Source organism: Hipposideros armiger, unplaced genomic scaffold, assembly GCF_001890085.2.
Source record: "Hipposideros armiger isolate ML-2016 unplaced genomic scaffold, ASM189008v1 scaffold_1452, whole genome shotgun sequence".
Lineage (NCBI taxonomy): Eukaryota > Metazoa > Chordata > Mammalia > Chiroptera > Hipposideridae > Hipposideros > Hipposideros armiger.
Window position 1 is genome coordinate 60,256 of NW_017732802.1, and position 16,776 is coordinate 77,031.

Here is a 16,776-nt window from a genome sequence, read left to right on the forward strand (position 1 = left end):
AGGTTATGGGCAACTCTAAGTCTCTTACCTAAGTAGTAATACTATGGGAAGTTACAGTGTTGACCAAAAGAACACACAGGTTTCTCAATAAACTGCGTTTTAATGGGTCTTAAAATTCTGTGACAGATTTTTGGTCAAGTTGTTTCCATTAAAAAGTACTGATTTTAAAAACTAATAACTTAAAAACTGCCGCACACATGCGTGTGTGCATGCGCGTGCGCGCGCGCACACACACACACACACACACACACACACACACACACACACAAATGGTCCGCCAAACATTCTCCTTTCCTTCTGAAGGTTTTACGATGCACTGTAATCATTAACCAGTCTTTTACTATTAAACTTAATTGGCCAATTGAGACAAACAGTTAAGACCGTTCTTCCACCACTGATTAAGACTGGGTGGCAAGTATTGGAGATAATATTCATTTAGCCTTCTGAGCTTTCTGGGCAGACTTGGTGACTTTGCCAACTCCAGCTGCCCTCTTGTCCACTGCTTTGATGACACCCACAGCAACTGTCTCATGTCACGAACAGCAAAATGGCCCAGAGGAGGGTATTTAGAGAAGATCTCAACACACATGGGGCCAGTCAGGAACCATGTCAACGATGGCAACATCACCAGATTTCAAAACTTCAGGCCATCTTCCAGCTTTTTATCTGAATGATAACCAATCTTTTCCTTCAGTTTGGCAAATTTGCAAGCAATGCAAGCTGTGTGACAATCAAGCACAAGTGCATATCTGGCACTAATTTGGCCTGGATGGTTCAGGATAATCACCTGAGCCATGAAGCCAGCTGCCTCCATTGGTGGGTCATTTTTGCCGTCAACAGCCACATTGCCATGATGAACATCTTTGACAGGCACATTCTTAACATTGAAGCCCACGTTGTCCCCAGGAAGAGCTTCACTCAAAGCTTCATGGTGCATTTCAACAGACTTCACTTCATTTGTAACATTGACTGCAGCAAAAGTGACCACCATGCCAGGTTTGAGAACACAAGTTCCTACTCAGCCCACAGGGACAGTACCAAAACCACCAATTTTGTAGATATCCTGGAGGGGCAGGCGCAAAGGTTTGTCAGTTGGATGAGTTGGTGGCAGGATGCAATCCAGAGCTTCAAGCAGCATGGTTCCACTGGCACTGCCATCTTTACAGGTGACTTTCCATTCCTTGAACCAAGGCATGTTAGCACTTGGCTCCAGCATGTTGTCACCATTCCAACCAGAGACTGGCACAAATGCTACTGTGTCAGGGTTGCACTCAACTTTCTTAATGTAGGTGCTGATTTCCTTAAGGATTTCCTCATATCTCTTCTGGTTGTAAGACGGCTCAGTGGAATCCATTTTGTTAACACCAACAATTGGTTGTTTCACACCCAGTGTGTAAGCCAGAAGGGTATGCTCATGGGTCTGCCCATTCTTGGAGATACCTGCTTCAAATTCACCAACCCAGCAGCAACAATCAGGACAGCACAATCAGCCTGAGATGTGCCTGTGATCATGTTTTTGATAAAGTCTCTGTGTCCTGGGGCATCAATGATGGTCACATAATACTTGCTGGTCTTGAATTTCCACAGGGAGATATCAATAGTGATCCCACGCTCACGTTCAGCTTTCAGTTTATCCAAGACCCAAGCATACTTGAAGGAGCCTTTTCTCATCTCAGCAGCCTCCTTTTCAAATTTTTCGATGGTTCTTTTGTCGATCCCACCACATTTGTAGATCAGATGACCAGTAGTAGTAGACTTGCCGGAATCTACATGTCCAATGACAAGGATGTTGATGTGTGTCTCTTCCTTTCCCATTTTGGGTTAGATTTAGGAGTGATTTTCACTACACCTGTGTTCTGGTGGCAAACCCATTGTGAAAAAGCCAGGGCTTCTGTCGGGAAGTGTAACGGTCCTGGTGTAAGGTACCCACGACTCTGGGAGCTGGAAGAAGATGTGTGGAGCCAAAGGCAGAGTAGACATACTTTATTCACTGACTTTCTAGGTACCGCCTGCCTGGTACAAATGGCCAGGCTTTATACTATGTGAGAACAAAGGTGCTTACGTAAGGCACATAAACATAAACATCACTGCGATGGACAGCGCCTGTGCTATATTCCACCATCATCTGCATCCGGCGAGACACTGCACTCTGCCCGGCAGCCAGGTGAGGGAGCCTGACTGACTTTTTCTTCCCTGCGGATTCTTAATAGGCTCTGTTTGAAAACAGGTTTCTGGATTTCAGGTAAAAAATAAGTCAAATTTCATTTGTGGAGTTGTGTTAATTAAGCCCTGAATTCTGATACTTGACCTAAATCCTTGCTGGCTCATGTTAAAAACTCTTTGTAGCTCTTCCCAGTCTCTGAAATGTATTGCTAGTATGTCTCGCCTCCTCTCTATGAAAATAGTTTCATGAAAATATAACGAATGTAATATTCAGTATTACAATACCGTAAATGTATTGAAACTATATCATGTTAGAAAGAAATGAAAGTAATTTTCATTTATTAACAAGGTACAGCTCTAAGTGTTTTATATGCAATTAGTGCATTATCAGTGTTATAACCACAGAAGCGGTTAGACATTGTTATTTCCATATTATACCCAGGCAACTGAGGCTGTGAAAGACTAAAGAATTTTCCACAAACCACACAACACTGTAACTGGCATTCACATGACCTCAATGTCAATACTCCGTTCACTACTGCATTGCCCTGAAGTGTCTGGCATCATCTTAGAAGCACAGGTTTTTGTAATTGAAGGGACTTAGAGATCATATAATCCTATTCCCTCACTTAACAGATTTGTAAACTGGTTGCAGATGTCCCAGTTAGTTAAAGACATTCGGATCCTAAGCAAGAATTGTTTGATAGTACATTACATGTCTGGGACATCCTAAAGGTTAAATTAGGAATTCGGTTGACGAAAGGATTTGAAACATTTTTTTCAAAAGTGTTTGAAGGTAATTGGCTTTCTGGATGGGTTCTCTCGAAAAGGGGCAAAACATGAGCTGACAAATCACCAGCTCTTTATTTACCTAATCAGTTATTACTGTCAGCTTTCAGTAGCAGATAAAGGCCTTTAGTAAACTTTAAAAGGAAAGGAAGGTTGGGAGCATGGGCTTTTAACTGAGTGTCTTGGATACTCCAGGATGAGTCAGCAGGAAGACAGAGGTTGCATGACTAGAAGGAACGGATGCTGTAAAGAGAACAAAGTTGCTGAGCTCAAATGACAAACTGCTTATTTTGAACTGTTTTCTGGGACTCACTCAGACCAAACTCCTTTCCCCATGGAAAACTTTCAGATGCTTTTGCCTGGTTGTGACAGATAGATCTGTGACATGGCACTACCAATTGAGGTTGAGTGCACTCTACAAATGTGTTTTCTGCACCTCAAAGACTTCATAGTTGTCCTGAGGAGGGTGTGATGTCTATCTCTACTGAATCTAAAATAGGCTTGCAAAATTTGCTTAATTTTACAGTTATTTCCTATGGCTGGAATGTTCTTTTGTTGTTAGGAAATATCCTAAAGTAGTAGAAAATATTGAGTTTTGGAATTATAAAAACTTCTTGTTCCATCATGTATGCGTTTATTTAGAATATATGAGATTATTCTATATCAATAACTAGCAGATATTTCAAATAAGACTTAGAATGTTACAACTTTCCTGGAACACATATTCTAAAAAGGTGAGTTAGATAATAAACAAGTAAATGAGTAAGGTTTAGTGTTATAAGGGTAATAGTACGGGATGATACGATCTGTGGCAAGAAGCTACTTTAGACTGGGTGGTTAGGGAAGGCCTCTCTTTGGAAGTGATCTTTCAGATCAAACTCCTGATTGACAAGATAGAACTAGCGAAGCCATAATTTAGGGCAGGGTCTGGCAACACTTTTGGCTGAAAAAGACCAGAAAGAAAGTATCATAGGCTTTGCAGCCTATGTGGTCTTTCTCTCAACTACTCAACTTATACATTGTAGTATTAAAGCAGCTATCAATAAAACAAATGAATGGGTGTGGCGGTGTACCAATAAAACTTTATTTATAAAAACAAGCCAAGGTGAGGGGCCGGCCGAGTGTCTCAGTTGGTTAAGAGCTCGCTCAAGAGTTTGAGGTCTGAGCAACAGCGGTTCGACGCCCGGCCAGAGCTGAGCTGCCGCTGAGCTGCCAACAGGTGGCAGGATGGCTCAGCCAAAAACAAACAAACAAACAAACAAACAAAACAAGTCAGGGTGGGGCATTGAATTTAGCCTGCAGGCTATGATTTGCCATCCCCTGATGTAGGGAAAAGACCATGGCTGACAGGGGCAACAGCAAGTTGAAAAACACAAAGCTGGATTTAGGCTTTGTATTCTTGGAACTAAAAGGAAAGTAGTGTGGCTGGAGGGTAAGTGAAAATGAGAGTGTGAGGTTAGAGATACAGGTGAATGTCAGGTCAGGTAAGGCTTTGCTGACCGGGGAAAGAAATTTGCATTTTATTCTAAGTGTAAAGGGAAGCACCAGAATGATTTAAGCAGGAGACAGTGACACAACCTGATTTACATTTTGTAAAATCTCTGATTGCTGAGTAGTGACTATTTTGAGTGAGGCAATAGTGGAAGCAAAGAGATCTCTTAGGAAGCTGTCACAGTAATCCAAGATAAATATGGCAGTGAAAACAGGGGAAACCGTAGGCATAGCAGTTTGAATCTCTCCCTCCACAGTCCCTTAACTAAATAAGAACTTTGAGCTTCATTTCCTTTAATAGGTAAGTACAGATAAAATCCCTATTTTACTTGTTAGAATCAAATAAGACTATAAGTTAAATGTCCAACACATGATTAGCTTTCAATTATGTTGGTCCTTTTTTCCTTTTTTGTCTATATAGCAAATACATTCTCCTCTTTTCCATAGATATTCCTTTTCTTCCATAGACAATGGTGAACTGGTTTGTAAAAATCCCAATATTTGGGCTGGCCGAGTGGCGCGATGGTTAAGAACTGGCTTGGGATGCCAGAGGGCCCTGGTTCGGATCCCACATATGAGGGCCAGTGACACTGCCCTCTACAGCTAAGATGCTGAACAACAGCTCAACCTGGAGCTGGGCTGCTGTGAGTCGCTGGTGACAGCGTAGGCTGCAGCCCCTGTGGCAGTGGGTTGCCATGGGTTACTGTGTGTAGCCAGCAGCCACCGTGAGCGGCCATCCAGAAGCCGGCGACTGATGTGCCTCACCCAGGAAGAGCTCAATGATGGTGCCAACTTGGGCCAGTGAAGCAACATCCTCCACAACTAGATTGAAGAACAAAAGGACAGCAACTTGTCTGTTCCCCTTCCCCCAATTCCCCAGCACTGTTCCCATCCTCCCAATTCCCCAATAAAAATCTTAAAAAAAACAAACAAAAAACCCAATACTTAGTATTGAATCACACTGGGAGGGACAGAGGTATCTTGTTTTTAAACATTTATTGACTCATGTAGTTGGGTGACCCTCAAAAGCAGAACCTAATATTTTCCTTTTTTATTTTCTCTTATTTCTTCAGTAAGACAAGTTGCCATTTTTAAGTTCCAGATATTTATGAAATAACAATGGAGATAAAATCACCTTGGGGAAAATCTTAGGTCTTCTAGGAAGAATCACTTAAGGGATCACATTGATTTTAATAATATATTGGAAGTTTTATTCTGAGGTGAGAGAGAATATGTACAAGTTTTTTATGGTTTGACAAAAATATCTTAACCTCTAGCCCTTGCAAGTATGCAGCGCAAGGAGATTGCTAAGAAGGACAAGATTATTAAAATAGTCACAGTGATTAAAATGGTAAGGCAGGATTCAAGATCTGTTCCTTCCACCCTATCACCATGGCTAGGGTGGGGCAGGCGAATCATGAGTCAGACTTATGTTCTCGCTCTTCCTCTGTCTTGTTCATGTCTTTGTACTTGTAGTTTCAAAAAAATTTTTAATTAAAGCCTGAAGGCATGCCACATTTTCCCACTGAATGATTTACCATCCTAGGAGAAATACATTCTCGTCTAACTTTTAATTTTTCATCTTTATAATACAGCACAGTATTTTGCAAAATATACTAGTTTCAAATCTTCCAAGGACTAGCTAGCTGAATGTTGTTGGACAGGTCCCTTGAAGTTTTCAAGATTCAGTTACCTCATTTATAAAATAAAGTTTTGGTACTGGATCATTCCCATGTCTTTTCTAACCCAGTAATTACACAAAAGGAACAAACTGCCTATCTGCACTTTAACTTTGGAGACAAAGAGGGATAATAGAGGCAAAATCAGAGCTTTAATAAGACATAGAAAGAGAAGCAACAGAAGCTGTAGAGAAAATTCTGTTTTGAAACTATATTATACTCAGGTTACATGGTTTAAAAAAATTGCTTTCATTGAAAAAAAATATAATCTGTTGGCCAAAAAAATTTTAACCTGCAATGATAACTATCTGCCTAGGATTCCACATACCCCCACCCCAGTGTGCACATTTCATTAGAATCAAGACCCAGAAGAAAACATCAGGAAAGCCTTAAGATATTATCTTACAGCAACAGGCTCATTGATCTCGATACTTGAATATAATAAAAATAGGTATTCTTCTCTCATCATCATAGGATACCTGTAAATAAACAAAAGCCAGTCAACTTTATGGCAGAAAATGATTGAAAGTAATTAAAACATTTTTAAGGGAAAAGAAAAAAAGTTATTAGAAAATAGATTTGGAGTTAATAAACTGAAGAAGAAGGATTAACACTAGCTTTGTATTCATTACCCAGGAAAAAATCAGTGGGCCATTTTTTGTGCATTATGGGAATTTCACATGCATAGAGGACCTGAACATATTAGAATCCAGTAAAGCATCATCTTTTTGCATTAACTTAAATTGGTATTTACATTAAATCTGTTTTATGTGAGAATGAGTCAAAATGAATTATTTTTAAAAATAGAGAACTGAGCCTGGGTGGTGAACATACAATGCAATAAATAGGTGCTGTATTATAGAATTGTATATTTAAAACATATATAACTTTACTAACCAATGTCACCCCAATAAATTTAATTAAAAAATTTAAAAAGAAGCCATGATTTTCTATAATTATTTTTGTACTGAAGGAAAATGAGATGGAATCCAAATGCTAAAAACTAATTAATGACTAAAGAAAATATTAAACATCTAAATAATGGAATACTTTATAGCCTTTAAATGTTATGCTTATGAGGAGTCTGTAATAGTAGAGAAAAAAAGCTTTTACTGTATTAAGTGGAAAAGCAAAATGTGACTATATAAAATATTATCTCAATAAAAAAAGAAAAACACTATAGGAAATGTGTTCACTATAATGTTCAGTTAGTTGGATTTTTGAATCATTCCTATATTCTTTTTATGTATTTTTATTTTATCTTAATTTTTTCAGGATAGGCATGTATCACTTTGTAATTAGAAAACTAAACACTTATTTCAAAAGCTTTGCTTTGAAAACCTTGTATATAATCTGTGGAGTTTCTGGATATATAAAGAATCTGTTAGGATTGTTTTGCATGGAACAGTTGTATGTAGGTGCAAATAATTAATCAGAAAATATCTAGTAGCAATATAACTGCTGAAAGCAGAAATGATCTCTTTTTTGAAAACATGTAATTGGAAAATGATTATTACAAGAGATTATATTGTTGGTGATAGTGTACAATTCAAGTCTTCTGGCTTTTCTAAACCACAGATACCAGAACACTCTTTCTTCCTTATTCAAGAGGATAAAGCAAGACAATGGAAAGAGACAGTGATGTTACTAGTCATTGGTTGGCAAAGCAAACACATGACAGCAGCAAAGAAAAGAAAACATACTAATAAAACACTGCTTACATTAAAACCAAAATTAATTTAATGCCTGTTGCATAGGAAAACTCTTTGCCTCTTTTCAATTAGCCTTTTTCTGTTTACATTGAAACCTTTTACCACCTGGTCTTTGCAGTCAGCCACTTGAATGTTACTCATTCATTTTAAGGCTTAGTCTTTTGTTTTTCTCTCCATATGACTGGTTCCTCAGAAAAATCACTCTCACAGCTTGACTTTTCCACCTTATATTATTAGCTCCCCATTTTATATTTCCAGAGGTTCTCAACTATATTTCCACTTAAAGCTTTTACAATCATCTGAAACTCAATGTGTATTTATAACTGAATTCACCCACATATCATGTTTTTATGAATCATCTCATGCTTCTTTCACTGAGCAAGATAACAGTGATCTTTCATTCTATCTTCTTCCTCATGTTTCATATTGAACCTGGGACCAGGACATGATTTATCCTTTGTAATAACATTTCTTCTCTATTTCTACTTTCCTCATTTTGGTTCAGGTTCCAGTCATCTCATAATTGATGATATTTTGAAAACATGGAAAAATATTCTGAATGTACGTAGTATGAGGGTCTCGGTTTAAAGCTAAGTTGTGTTTCCACTGGTATTTAGACATGTCAAAGTCAGGACCACAGAAATTCATTTGCATAAAATAATTTGTATGTGAAAGGACTTTTGTGGAGGAATTTGTATAGAGGTAGAGGAAGTGAAGGAAGAGTTGGAGAGGGATAGCATGTTTTCTGCTTCCTAGTGGAATGTCTGGAAGAGGAGATGCAAGGCAAGCTAGTTTCATAAGGGGCACTATAATACATAAGCAACTCTGTCTCCACTCTCAGGTAATAAGGACTAATGCAGGTTGGGAAATTTCTCCACTCTTTTGAGATAACTGCAAAGACACAGTGGAAGTCAGCTTTGGGCCTGTTTCTGCTAAAATTCCTAGAAATAATTGAACCAAATGAAGACAAAATGAAGCAATACACAACAGTTGTGTATGTGTTGTTGAAGGTCATATTCCAACAGTTGTTGAGGGTCATTTTCCTGAATGGGAATAGCCAATATTACACAAACATGTAAAATTGATTTTTCATAAAGGTATGAAAGCAATTCAAGGGAGAAAGGATGATCTTTGCAACAAATGATATTGGAACAACTCAATATCCATATATATAAAAAAATGAACCTTTCCCTAAACCTCATATCTTATACAAAAATTTACTCAAATGTATCATAGATCTGTGTGTAAACCCTAAAACTTAAAACTTTAAAAAAAAAAATTCATGAACTGGAATTAGGCAACACATTTTCAGGCATGGTATCAAAAACATAATCATTAAAGACAAAATTGATGAATTGAACTTCATCAAAATTTTAAAGATTGCTTTGTGAAAGTAATTATTATGAGAATAAAAAGACAAGCAACACAATGGTATAAAATATTTACAAATAACATGTGACAATAGACTTGTTACCAGGATATATAAAGAACTCTTAAAATTTAAGAGTAGAAAGACAAACAGTACAATTAAACATGGTAAAATATTTGAATGGCCACTTCACCAAAAAGATGACAAATAAACACATGAAAAGATGTTCAATGTTATTAGCCATTAGATAAATACAAAGTAAAATCGTTATAATACAACTGCATACCTCTCAGAATGGCTAAATAAAAAAAAATATATTGACAATACCAACAGCTTACAGGGATGTCAAACAACTGAAATTCTAATATTGGGAAAGCAAATTGGTACAGCCACTCTGGGAAAAGGTTTGGCGTTTCTTATAAAGTTAAACATACACTCATCATATTTAGCCCAATGAACAGCCACTCAAAAAGCAATACATTTGAGCTCTGAGCAACAGCAGTTTGAGTCCAGCCCGAGCTGAGCAGCTGCTGAGCTACCAACACGTAGCAGGATGGCTCAGCTAAAAAAAAAAAAAAAAGCAATACAAAGTATGAAAAGTTGGTTCAGTATCTGCCAATCAATGAACATGATACAACATGAACAAAATGAAAACTAAAAATTATATGGTCATATCAGTAGATGCAGAAAAAGCATTTGACAAAATCCAGCATCCATTTATGATTAAAACTCTCAGCAATGTGAGAATACAGGGAACACATCTCAAAATAATAAAGGCCATATATGACAAACACAGAGCTAACATCATACTTAATGGAGAAAAGCTAAAAACATTCCCCTTCATATCAGGAACAAGACAAAGATGCCCACTTTTATTCAACATAGTACTGGAAGTCCTAGCCATAACAATCAGGCAAGAATAAGAAATAAAATGCATCCAAATGGAGAGGGTAGAAGCAAAACTGTTATTATTTGCAGATGTCATGATATTATACAGAGAGAACCCCAAAGATTCCACCAAAAAAGTATTAGAACTGATAAATGAATTTAGTAAATTAGCAGGATACAAAATTAATATTCAGAAATTGGTTGCATTTTTATATTTTACAATTGCATAAAAATACTATGGAAAAAATTTAACTAAAAAGGTAAAAGACTTGTACTCAAAAATTATAAGACATTGAAGACAATATAAATAAATTGAAGTGTGTACTGTGCTCATGGATAAAAAGATTTAACATTGTTAAAATGTCCATACTACCCAAAACAAGCTATAGATTCAAAACAATCCGTATTAAAATACTGATGGCATTTTTCAGAAAACTAGAACAAATAATCTTAAGTTTTATATGAAACCATAAAAGACCCTGAATACCCACAGCAATCCTAAGAAAGAAAAACAAAGCTGGAGGTATTATACTACCTGATATCAAGCTATGCTACAAGTCCATAGTAATCAAAACAGCATGGAATTGGCATAAAAACAGACACATAGATCAATGGAAAAGAATGGAGAACACAGAAAGAAATCCATGACTATATGGTCATTTAATCTATGACAAAGAAAGCAAGAATATACTTTGGGGTAAAGACAGTCTATTCAATAAATAGTGCTTTGAAAACTGGACAGAAACATGTAAAAAAAAATGAAACCATATGACCTTCTTACTCCATTTACAAGAATAAACTCAAATGGATTAAAGAGTTAAATGTAAAACCCTAAATTAAAAACTCCTAGAAGAAAATATAAAAAATAAACTCACAGACATTACACTTAGTAATATTTTTACTGATATAGCTCCTCAGGCACAGAAACCAAAGAAAAAATAAACAAATGGGACTGATCAAATTTTAAAGTTTTTGCATCACAAAGGAAAGCATCAACAAAATGAAAAGACAACCTACTTAATGGGAGAAGATATTTGCCAATGATACATCTGATAAAGGGTTAATATCCCTTTATATTTATAAAAACTCATCCAATTTAACACCAAAAACATAAACAATTCTATTAACATATTGGCAGAGGATCTCAACAAACATTTCTGTAACAAGGCCATACAGATGACTAATAGACATATAAAAAGCTGCTCAACATCCCTAATCATCAAAGAAATGCAAATGAAAACCACAATGAGATATCACCTCACACTTGTCAGGGTGGGTATCATCAATATATCAACAAAAAAGTGTTATCAAGGATATGGAGAGAAGGGAACCCTGGTGTATTGTTGGTGGGATGACAAATTGGTGCAGCCACTATGGAAAGCAGTGTGAAGTTTCCTCAAAAAATTAAAAATAGAACTACCGTAAGCCTCAGCAATTCCACTCCTGGGTATTTATCCAAAGAAATCCAAAACACTTTCCCATCAAAATCCCAATGGCATTTTTTAAAGAAATTAAACAAAAAATCATCAGATTTATATGGAACCATAAAGGACTCTGAATAGCCAAAGCAATCCTAAAAAAAAAGAACAATGCTGGAGGTATTACACTCCCTGACTTCAGCTTGTACATGGCAACACTAATCAAAACAGTATGGTATTGGCAGAAAAACTGACACACAGACCAATGGAATAAAATTGATAATCCAGAAATAAACCCACATAAATATGGACAAATAATTTTCGACAAAGAAGCCAACAACATACAATGGAGAAAAACAGCCTCTTTAATAAATGGTGCTGGGAGAATTGGAAAGTCATGTGCAAAAAAATGAAAATAGACTGCTATTTGTCATCATGTACCAAAATTAACTCAAAATGGATCATAGGCCTGAAACAATACACTGCATAGAAGAAAGCATAGGTAGTAAACTTATGGATTTTGGGTTCAAAGAGAATTTTATGAATTTGACTTCAAAGGCAAGGGAAGTAAAAGCTAAAATAAATGAATGGGGCTATATCAAACTAAAAAGCTTCTGCACAGCAAAAGAAACCATTAACAAAATAAAGAGGCAACCAACCGAATGAGAGAAGATTTTTGCAAACAACATCTCCAATAAAGGGCTAGTATCCAAAATATATAAGGAACTCATATAACTCAACAACAAAAAACCAAACAATCCAATTAAAAAATGGCAGAGGACCTGAATAGACCTTTCTCCAAAGAAGAAATACAAATGGCCAGTAGACATATGAAAAGATGCTCAACGTCACTAATCATCAGAGAAATGCAAATAAAAACTACAATGAGATATTACCTCATACAAATTAGAATGGCTATCATCAACAAGACAAATTATAAGTGTTGGAGAGACCATGGAGAAAAAGGTACCCTCATACACTGTTGGTGGGAACGCAGGTTGGTGTAGCCACTATGGATGGCAGTGTGGTGGTTCCTCAAAAAATTAAGAATAGAATTACCATATGACCCAGCAATCCCTCTCCCGGATATCTACCTAATAAATCTGAAAAGATTTATCCATAAAGATATATATGCTCCAATGTTCATTGCAGCTTTATTTACAATGGCCAAGAACAAACAACCAAAGTGTCCTTTGACATATGATTGAATAAAGATGTTGTGGTATATATACACAATGGATTACTATTCTGACATAAGAAAAGACAAAGTAATGCCATTTGTGACAACATGGATGGATCTTGAGGTTATTAGGCTAAGCAACATAAGTCAGACAGAAAAAGTTGAGAACCACATGATTTCACTAACGTGGGATATAAAACTGAAAGCAACAAAGGAACAAGACAAACAAACAAAGAAATAAAAACTGATAGACATAGACAATAATAGATTAGTGGTTACCAGAGGGTAAGGGAAGAGGGTGTGGTAGATGAAGGTCAATGGGGTCAAATATGTGGTGATGAAAGGAGAACTGACTCTGGGTGGTGAACACACAATGTGATATATAGATGATGTATCACAGAATTGTACACTTGAAACTTGTGTAACTTTACTAACCATTGTCACCCTAATAAACTTTAATTTAACAAAAGTAGTAATTGGTGCTTTCAAATGAATTATGTAAACTCAAAAATAATTGCACATGTTTTTGTAAGTATTTATTCAGCCTGCATATGAAGATTGATGCACACACGAATCCTGGGACTCCTTGCAGTGACTCTGAGTCAATCAGGCGAGAAGAGGCAATGATGCTATGAGAGTTGGGAAGTAGGCCAGTAAGTGGGTAGAACATAGGGAAAGAGAGTCTGGGTTAAGAATGCAGAGTTGCAGCTGAGTGGTTTATTAACACATGGCAGGTGTATCCAGGAAGTAATTCTTGGAAGACCCTGGGGCAATAGTCAGATTCCTTTCACGGAAACATTGGATCATAGACTACAAGGGGAAGCCCATCTACAAAGTCCCTCCTGAGAAGAAGGAACTCACTGTACAAATGCAAACTTTTTAAAACTGGGGCTTAGTGCATGTTAGGGTGACTTGATGTTGACTTCAGAGTGACCTGGAGAGCAATGTGTGTGGGTGCTGGTGGTGAAGGAGATGCTCATAGTTACTGCTGCTTCCCATGTGCCAGGAAATTTTATGCCCATAACACTTAACTCTTCATAATACACATAACCCTGGGGAGGCTGATATTGTCAGCCCAGTGTACAGATGAGAAACGAAGGCTAGAGAGGTTAAATAATTTTCTTGGGACACATGCTTATAATGGTGGAACCTAGAATTGGGACACATGACTCTCTGGCCGCAAAGCCTGTGTTTCATCCACAATATCACATTACTTAAGTATTTTCTACTTCAGGTCATCAGCTCTTGGAGTAATAACTCAGGGTGAATAATAACTGCAAGAAAGAGGATAGGTACAGAGGCTAGTAATTTGATGGAACCCGGGGCCCTATTGTTCTTCAGTGTTCACTTTAGACTTCCTCTTCTCCTTTCATCTTTGGAACTGTGCTGAGTGGAGAAATGGTGTACTAAGATATTTGAGTAAAAAGCATATTCAATACATGATTTCTGAACTTCCAAGCTGCTTTCCAAGACTCAAGATATTCTAATAAGTTTGAGCTATGTGTGCATCTTCAATGTATGAAGCTCCTTTTACTCCTAGTTTTTAATTATTATAAAGAAGAAAGTTGGTTAAAATATTCATCATGAACTTACAATGCAACTACAGACTTTAGGGCAGGATTGCCTGTTTTTAAATCCTGATTCTGCCACATACGAGTGATATGACCTTGAGGAATTTACTTTCAGGTCTCAAGTTTCTCATCTGTAAAATAAGTTTAATAAAATATTTACCTCATTGATTTATAGTGAGGATTAAATGAATAAAGTGCTTAAATTAATGCCTGCTATCTAGATACATTCAATAAATGTACCAAAATGGGTGTCACAAAGGAGGGGAAAACAGCCTGAAAATTATAAAATAATAAAAGAAAAGAGGGAGAAGAGCTGCTTGCTGATGCTAATTGTGTTTAGCTGCCCACACTTTCTTCGTTATTTCCTTCTTTCCTTCCTCCCTTCTTTCTTTTAAAAAATATGTAAGTTTTGAGGGAGCAGCTACTATGTACCTGGCACTGTTCTAGGTGCAACAGATGCAGAGATAGCACTCAAATAGTGGAGGCTGAGATACCACCTGGCTTATATTGAGTTCCTTTGAAGCAGAACTGGAAACAGGGGCCCAGGTGCAAGTGACTAAGGGAGCACTCTCAGAGGAAAGGAAGTGAGAGAAGCAGGATGGGATGAGGGGAGAGCTTGGAGAGGATGTGGTCTCCGTTGGAGCCTGACTTCAGCCTGACATAATGGAGGACTCCAGAATTGTCCTCTAGAGTTGGTCCTGTCTTGAGGCAAGGTGAAGATGGGAGTGCCAGCTCAGCAAAGGATACCTGGGCAGAGCATTAACAGAGTCATTATGCTACCCAGGGTGTCTGGGGAAAGCGGATGGAATATGAAAGATGGTGCTTATCTGTTGCAGTTGTCAAATACACAGGAAGCAGTTTTTATGTTTTTTGTTGAAACTGTTCAAAATTTATACTTCTCAACCACTTTGGAAACTTGCTATCATAGCTTGTGTCTGACATAGCTGTCTAGGGTTTATATGTGTAGTAATAGGCACAAAGTAAATAATTAACGGAGTTAATTTTTTTTAATTGTAGTGTAAACTGTAGCATAGGAAGAATTCTATATAAATAATGGAGAACTTGCTATTTTAGTGTCCGCGATTTTCATGCTGAGGCCAGCTTTAGATTACATAAGTTCCGATGATACGATAATATATATTCTTCCCACCCTCAGTACTAGTTTTCAATACCTTATGCCAAGGATAACAGAATAATGTCTATCATTATAGTACAGCACCTGAATATGCTTTAGCTTATTCACTTTTCATCAAGTTTGGTAAACCCGTCTATCAATCTTGGAAAATCCACCTATCTTTTTTTTCATTAATCGTTCCCTTCGTTGTTTCACTCAATCACTCTAATTTCTCATTCCCAGATGCTTCCCAGATCAGGTACCTGGTGCTCTCATACTATCTCTTATCTGACTGCCTCCCTTAATGTGACACTTCACCAAACTCCTTTAAGTTTATTGTTATTGAAACTGATCAGCACCTAAGGGAGGGGCTTTCTGCCAAAACTCTGAGCAAGGCATCCTTGACCTCTTTGTTTCTTAGGCTGTATAAAACAGGGTTTAGTAGGGGGGTGATGACAGTGTAGGTCACAGAGATGAGTCTATCCTGCAGGGAATTTTGGGATTTGGGTTTTAAGTAAATGAAGGAGGTACAGCCATGTTGGACAATGACCCCTGTGAGATGTGAGGCACAAGTGGCAAAGGCCTTTTTCCAACCCTCAGCAAATGCAAACTTGAGGATGGTGGTGACAATCTGGACATAAGAGATAAATATCAATGCCATGGGCAGAACAAGGACACACAGACTGATGAGCAAAGTGATAAATTCTTTGATGGTAGCATCAGCATAAGCAAGCTTCATTGGGGGTTGGATGTCACACAAAAAAACAAAAACGGTAGATGACATTAACATTGCAGAAAGGAAGACTGAACACAGAAGACAGTTGTATGATGGCTGTGCTCAGGCCAATGCTCCAGGACCCACTTGCCAATTGTATACAAGTCTTTTTGCCCATGATGGCTCAATAATGTAGGGGGTTGCAGATGACTATGTAGCAGTCGTCTCCCATGTGCACAGTTCTGGAACTCCACCAAAACTCACCAGGAATGGCCCAGGGCAAAGAAACATACCTAAAGGGAGGGTTCAAGCCAGGGACAGATTCTCTATATGAGGCACACTTCTGGGAGTAAAGAGGCCAGCTTCAGCTCTGGTCAGAAGGGTTTAGTAAGTTAAGGTACATAATGTTGCCCCTTCTCATGGTTTAAATTTAAAATGGTTAATGTCTGGAATAAGTCAGTGAGAGGAGACACAACTTGTTTTTTTTTCTTGAGGAGATGCTAGTGTGTGGACCCAGGACATCTTGTGATGTAGAGCCCGTTCTCTTTTCAGTCCTGCTTCCCTCCTGTGTTTTTCAAATACCACTTGTTTTATTACCTGAGTCTCCTTTTTTTCTGTGTGAAAGGTAGTTTCTGCTTCTATTTGCCAGTCTCTAGTTAAGCACAAAAGAGTCTGAAACTTATGAAG

At 37.5% G+C, this 16,776-nt stretch overlaps 1 protein-coding gene and 1 pseudogene across 1 annotated transcript; both read right to left on the reverse strand.

Moving 5' to 3' along the window:
• Positions 1-392: 392 nt before the first annotated feature.
• LOC109377564 (elongation factor 1-alpha 1 pseudogene) lies at positions 393-1,815 on the reverse strand (annotated as a pseudogene).
• Positions 1,816-15,726: 13,911 nt separating this feature from the next.
• On the reverse strand, positions 15,727-16,321 carry LOC109377562 (olfactory receptor 10J4-like). Its single transcript, XM_019633947.1, is given in 2 exon segments — positions 15,727-16,137; positions 16,139-16,321. Coding segments are annotated over 2 exon segments (594 nt in total).
• Between the last annotated feature and the right edge of the window lie 455 nt (positions 16,322-16,776).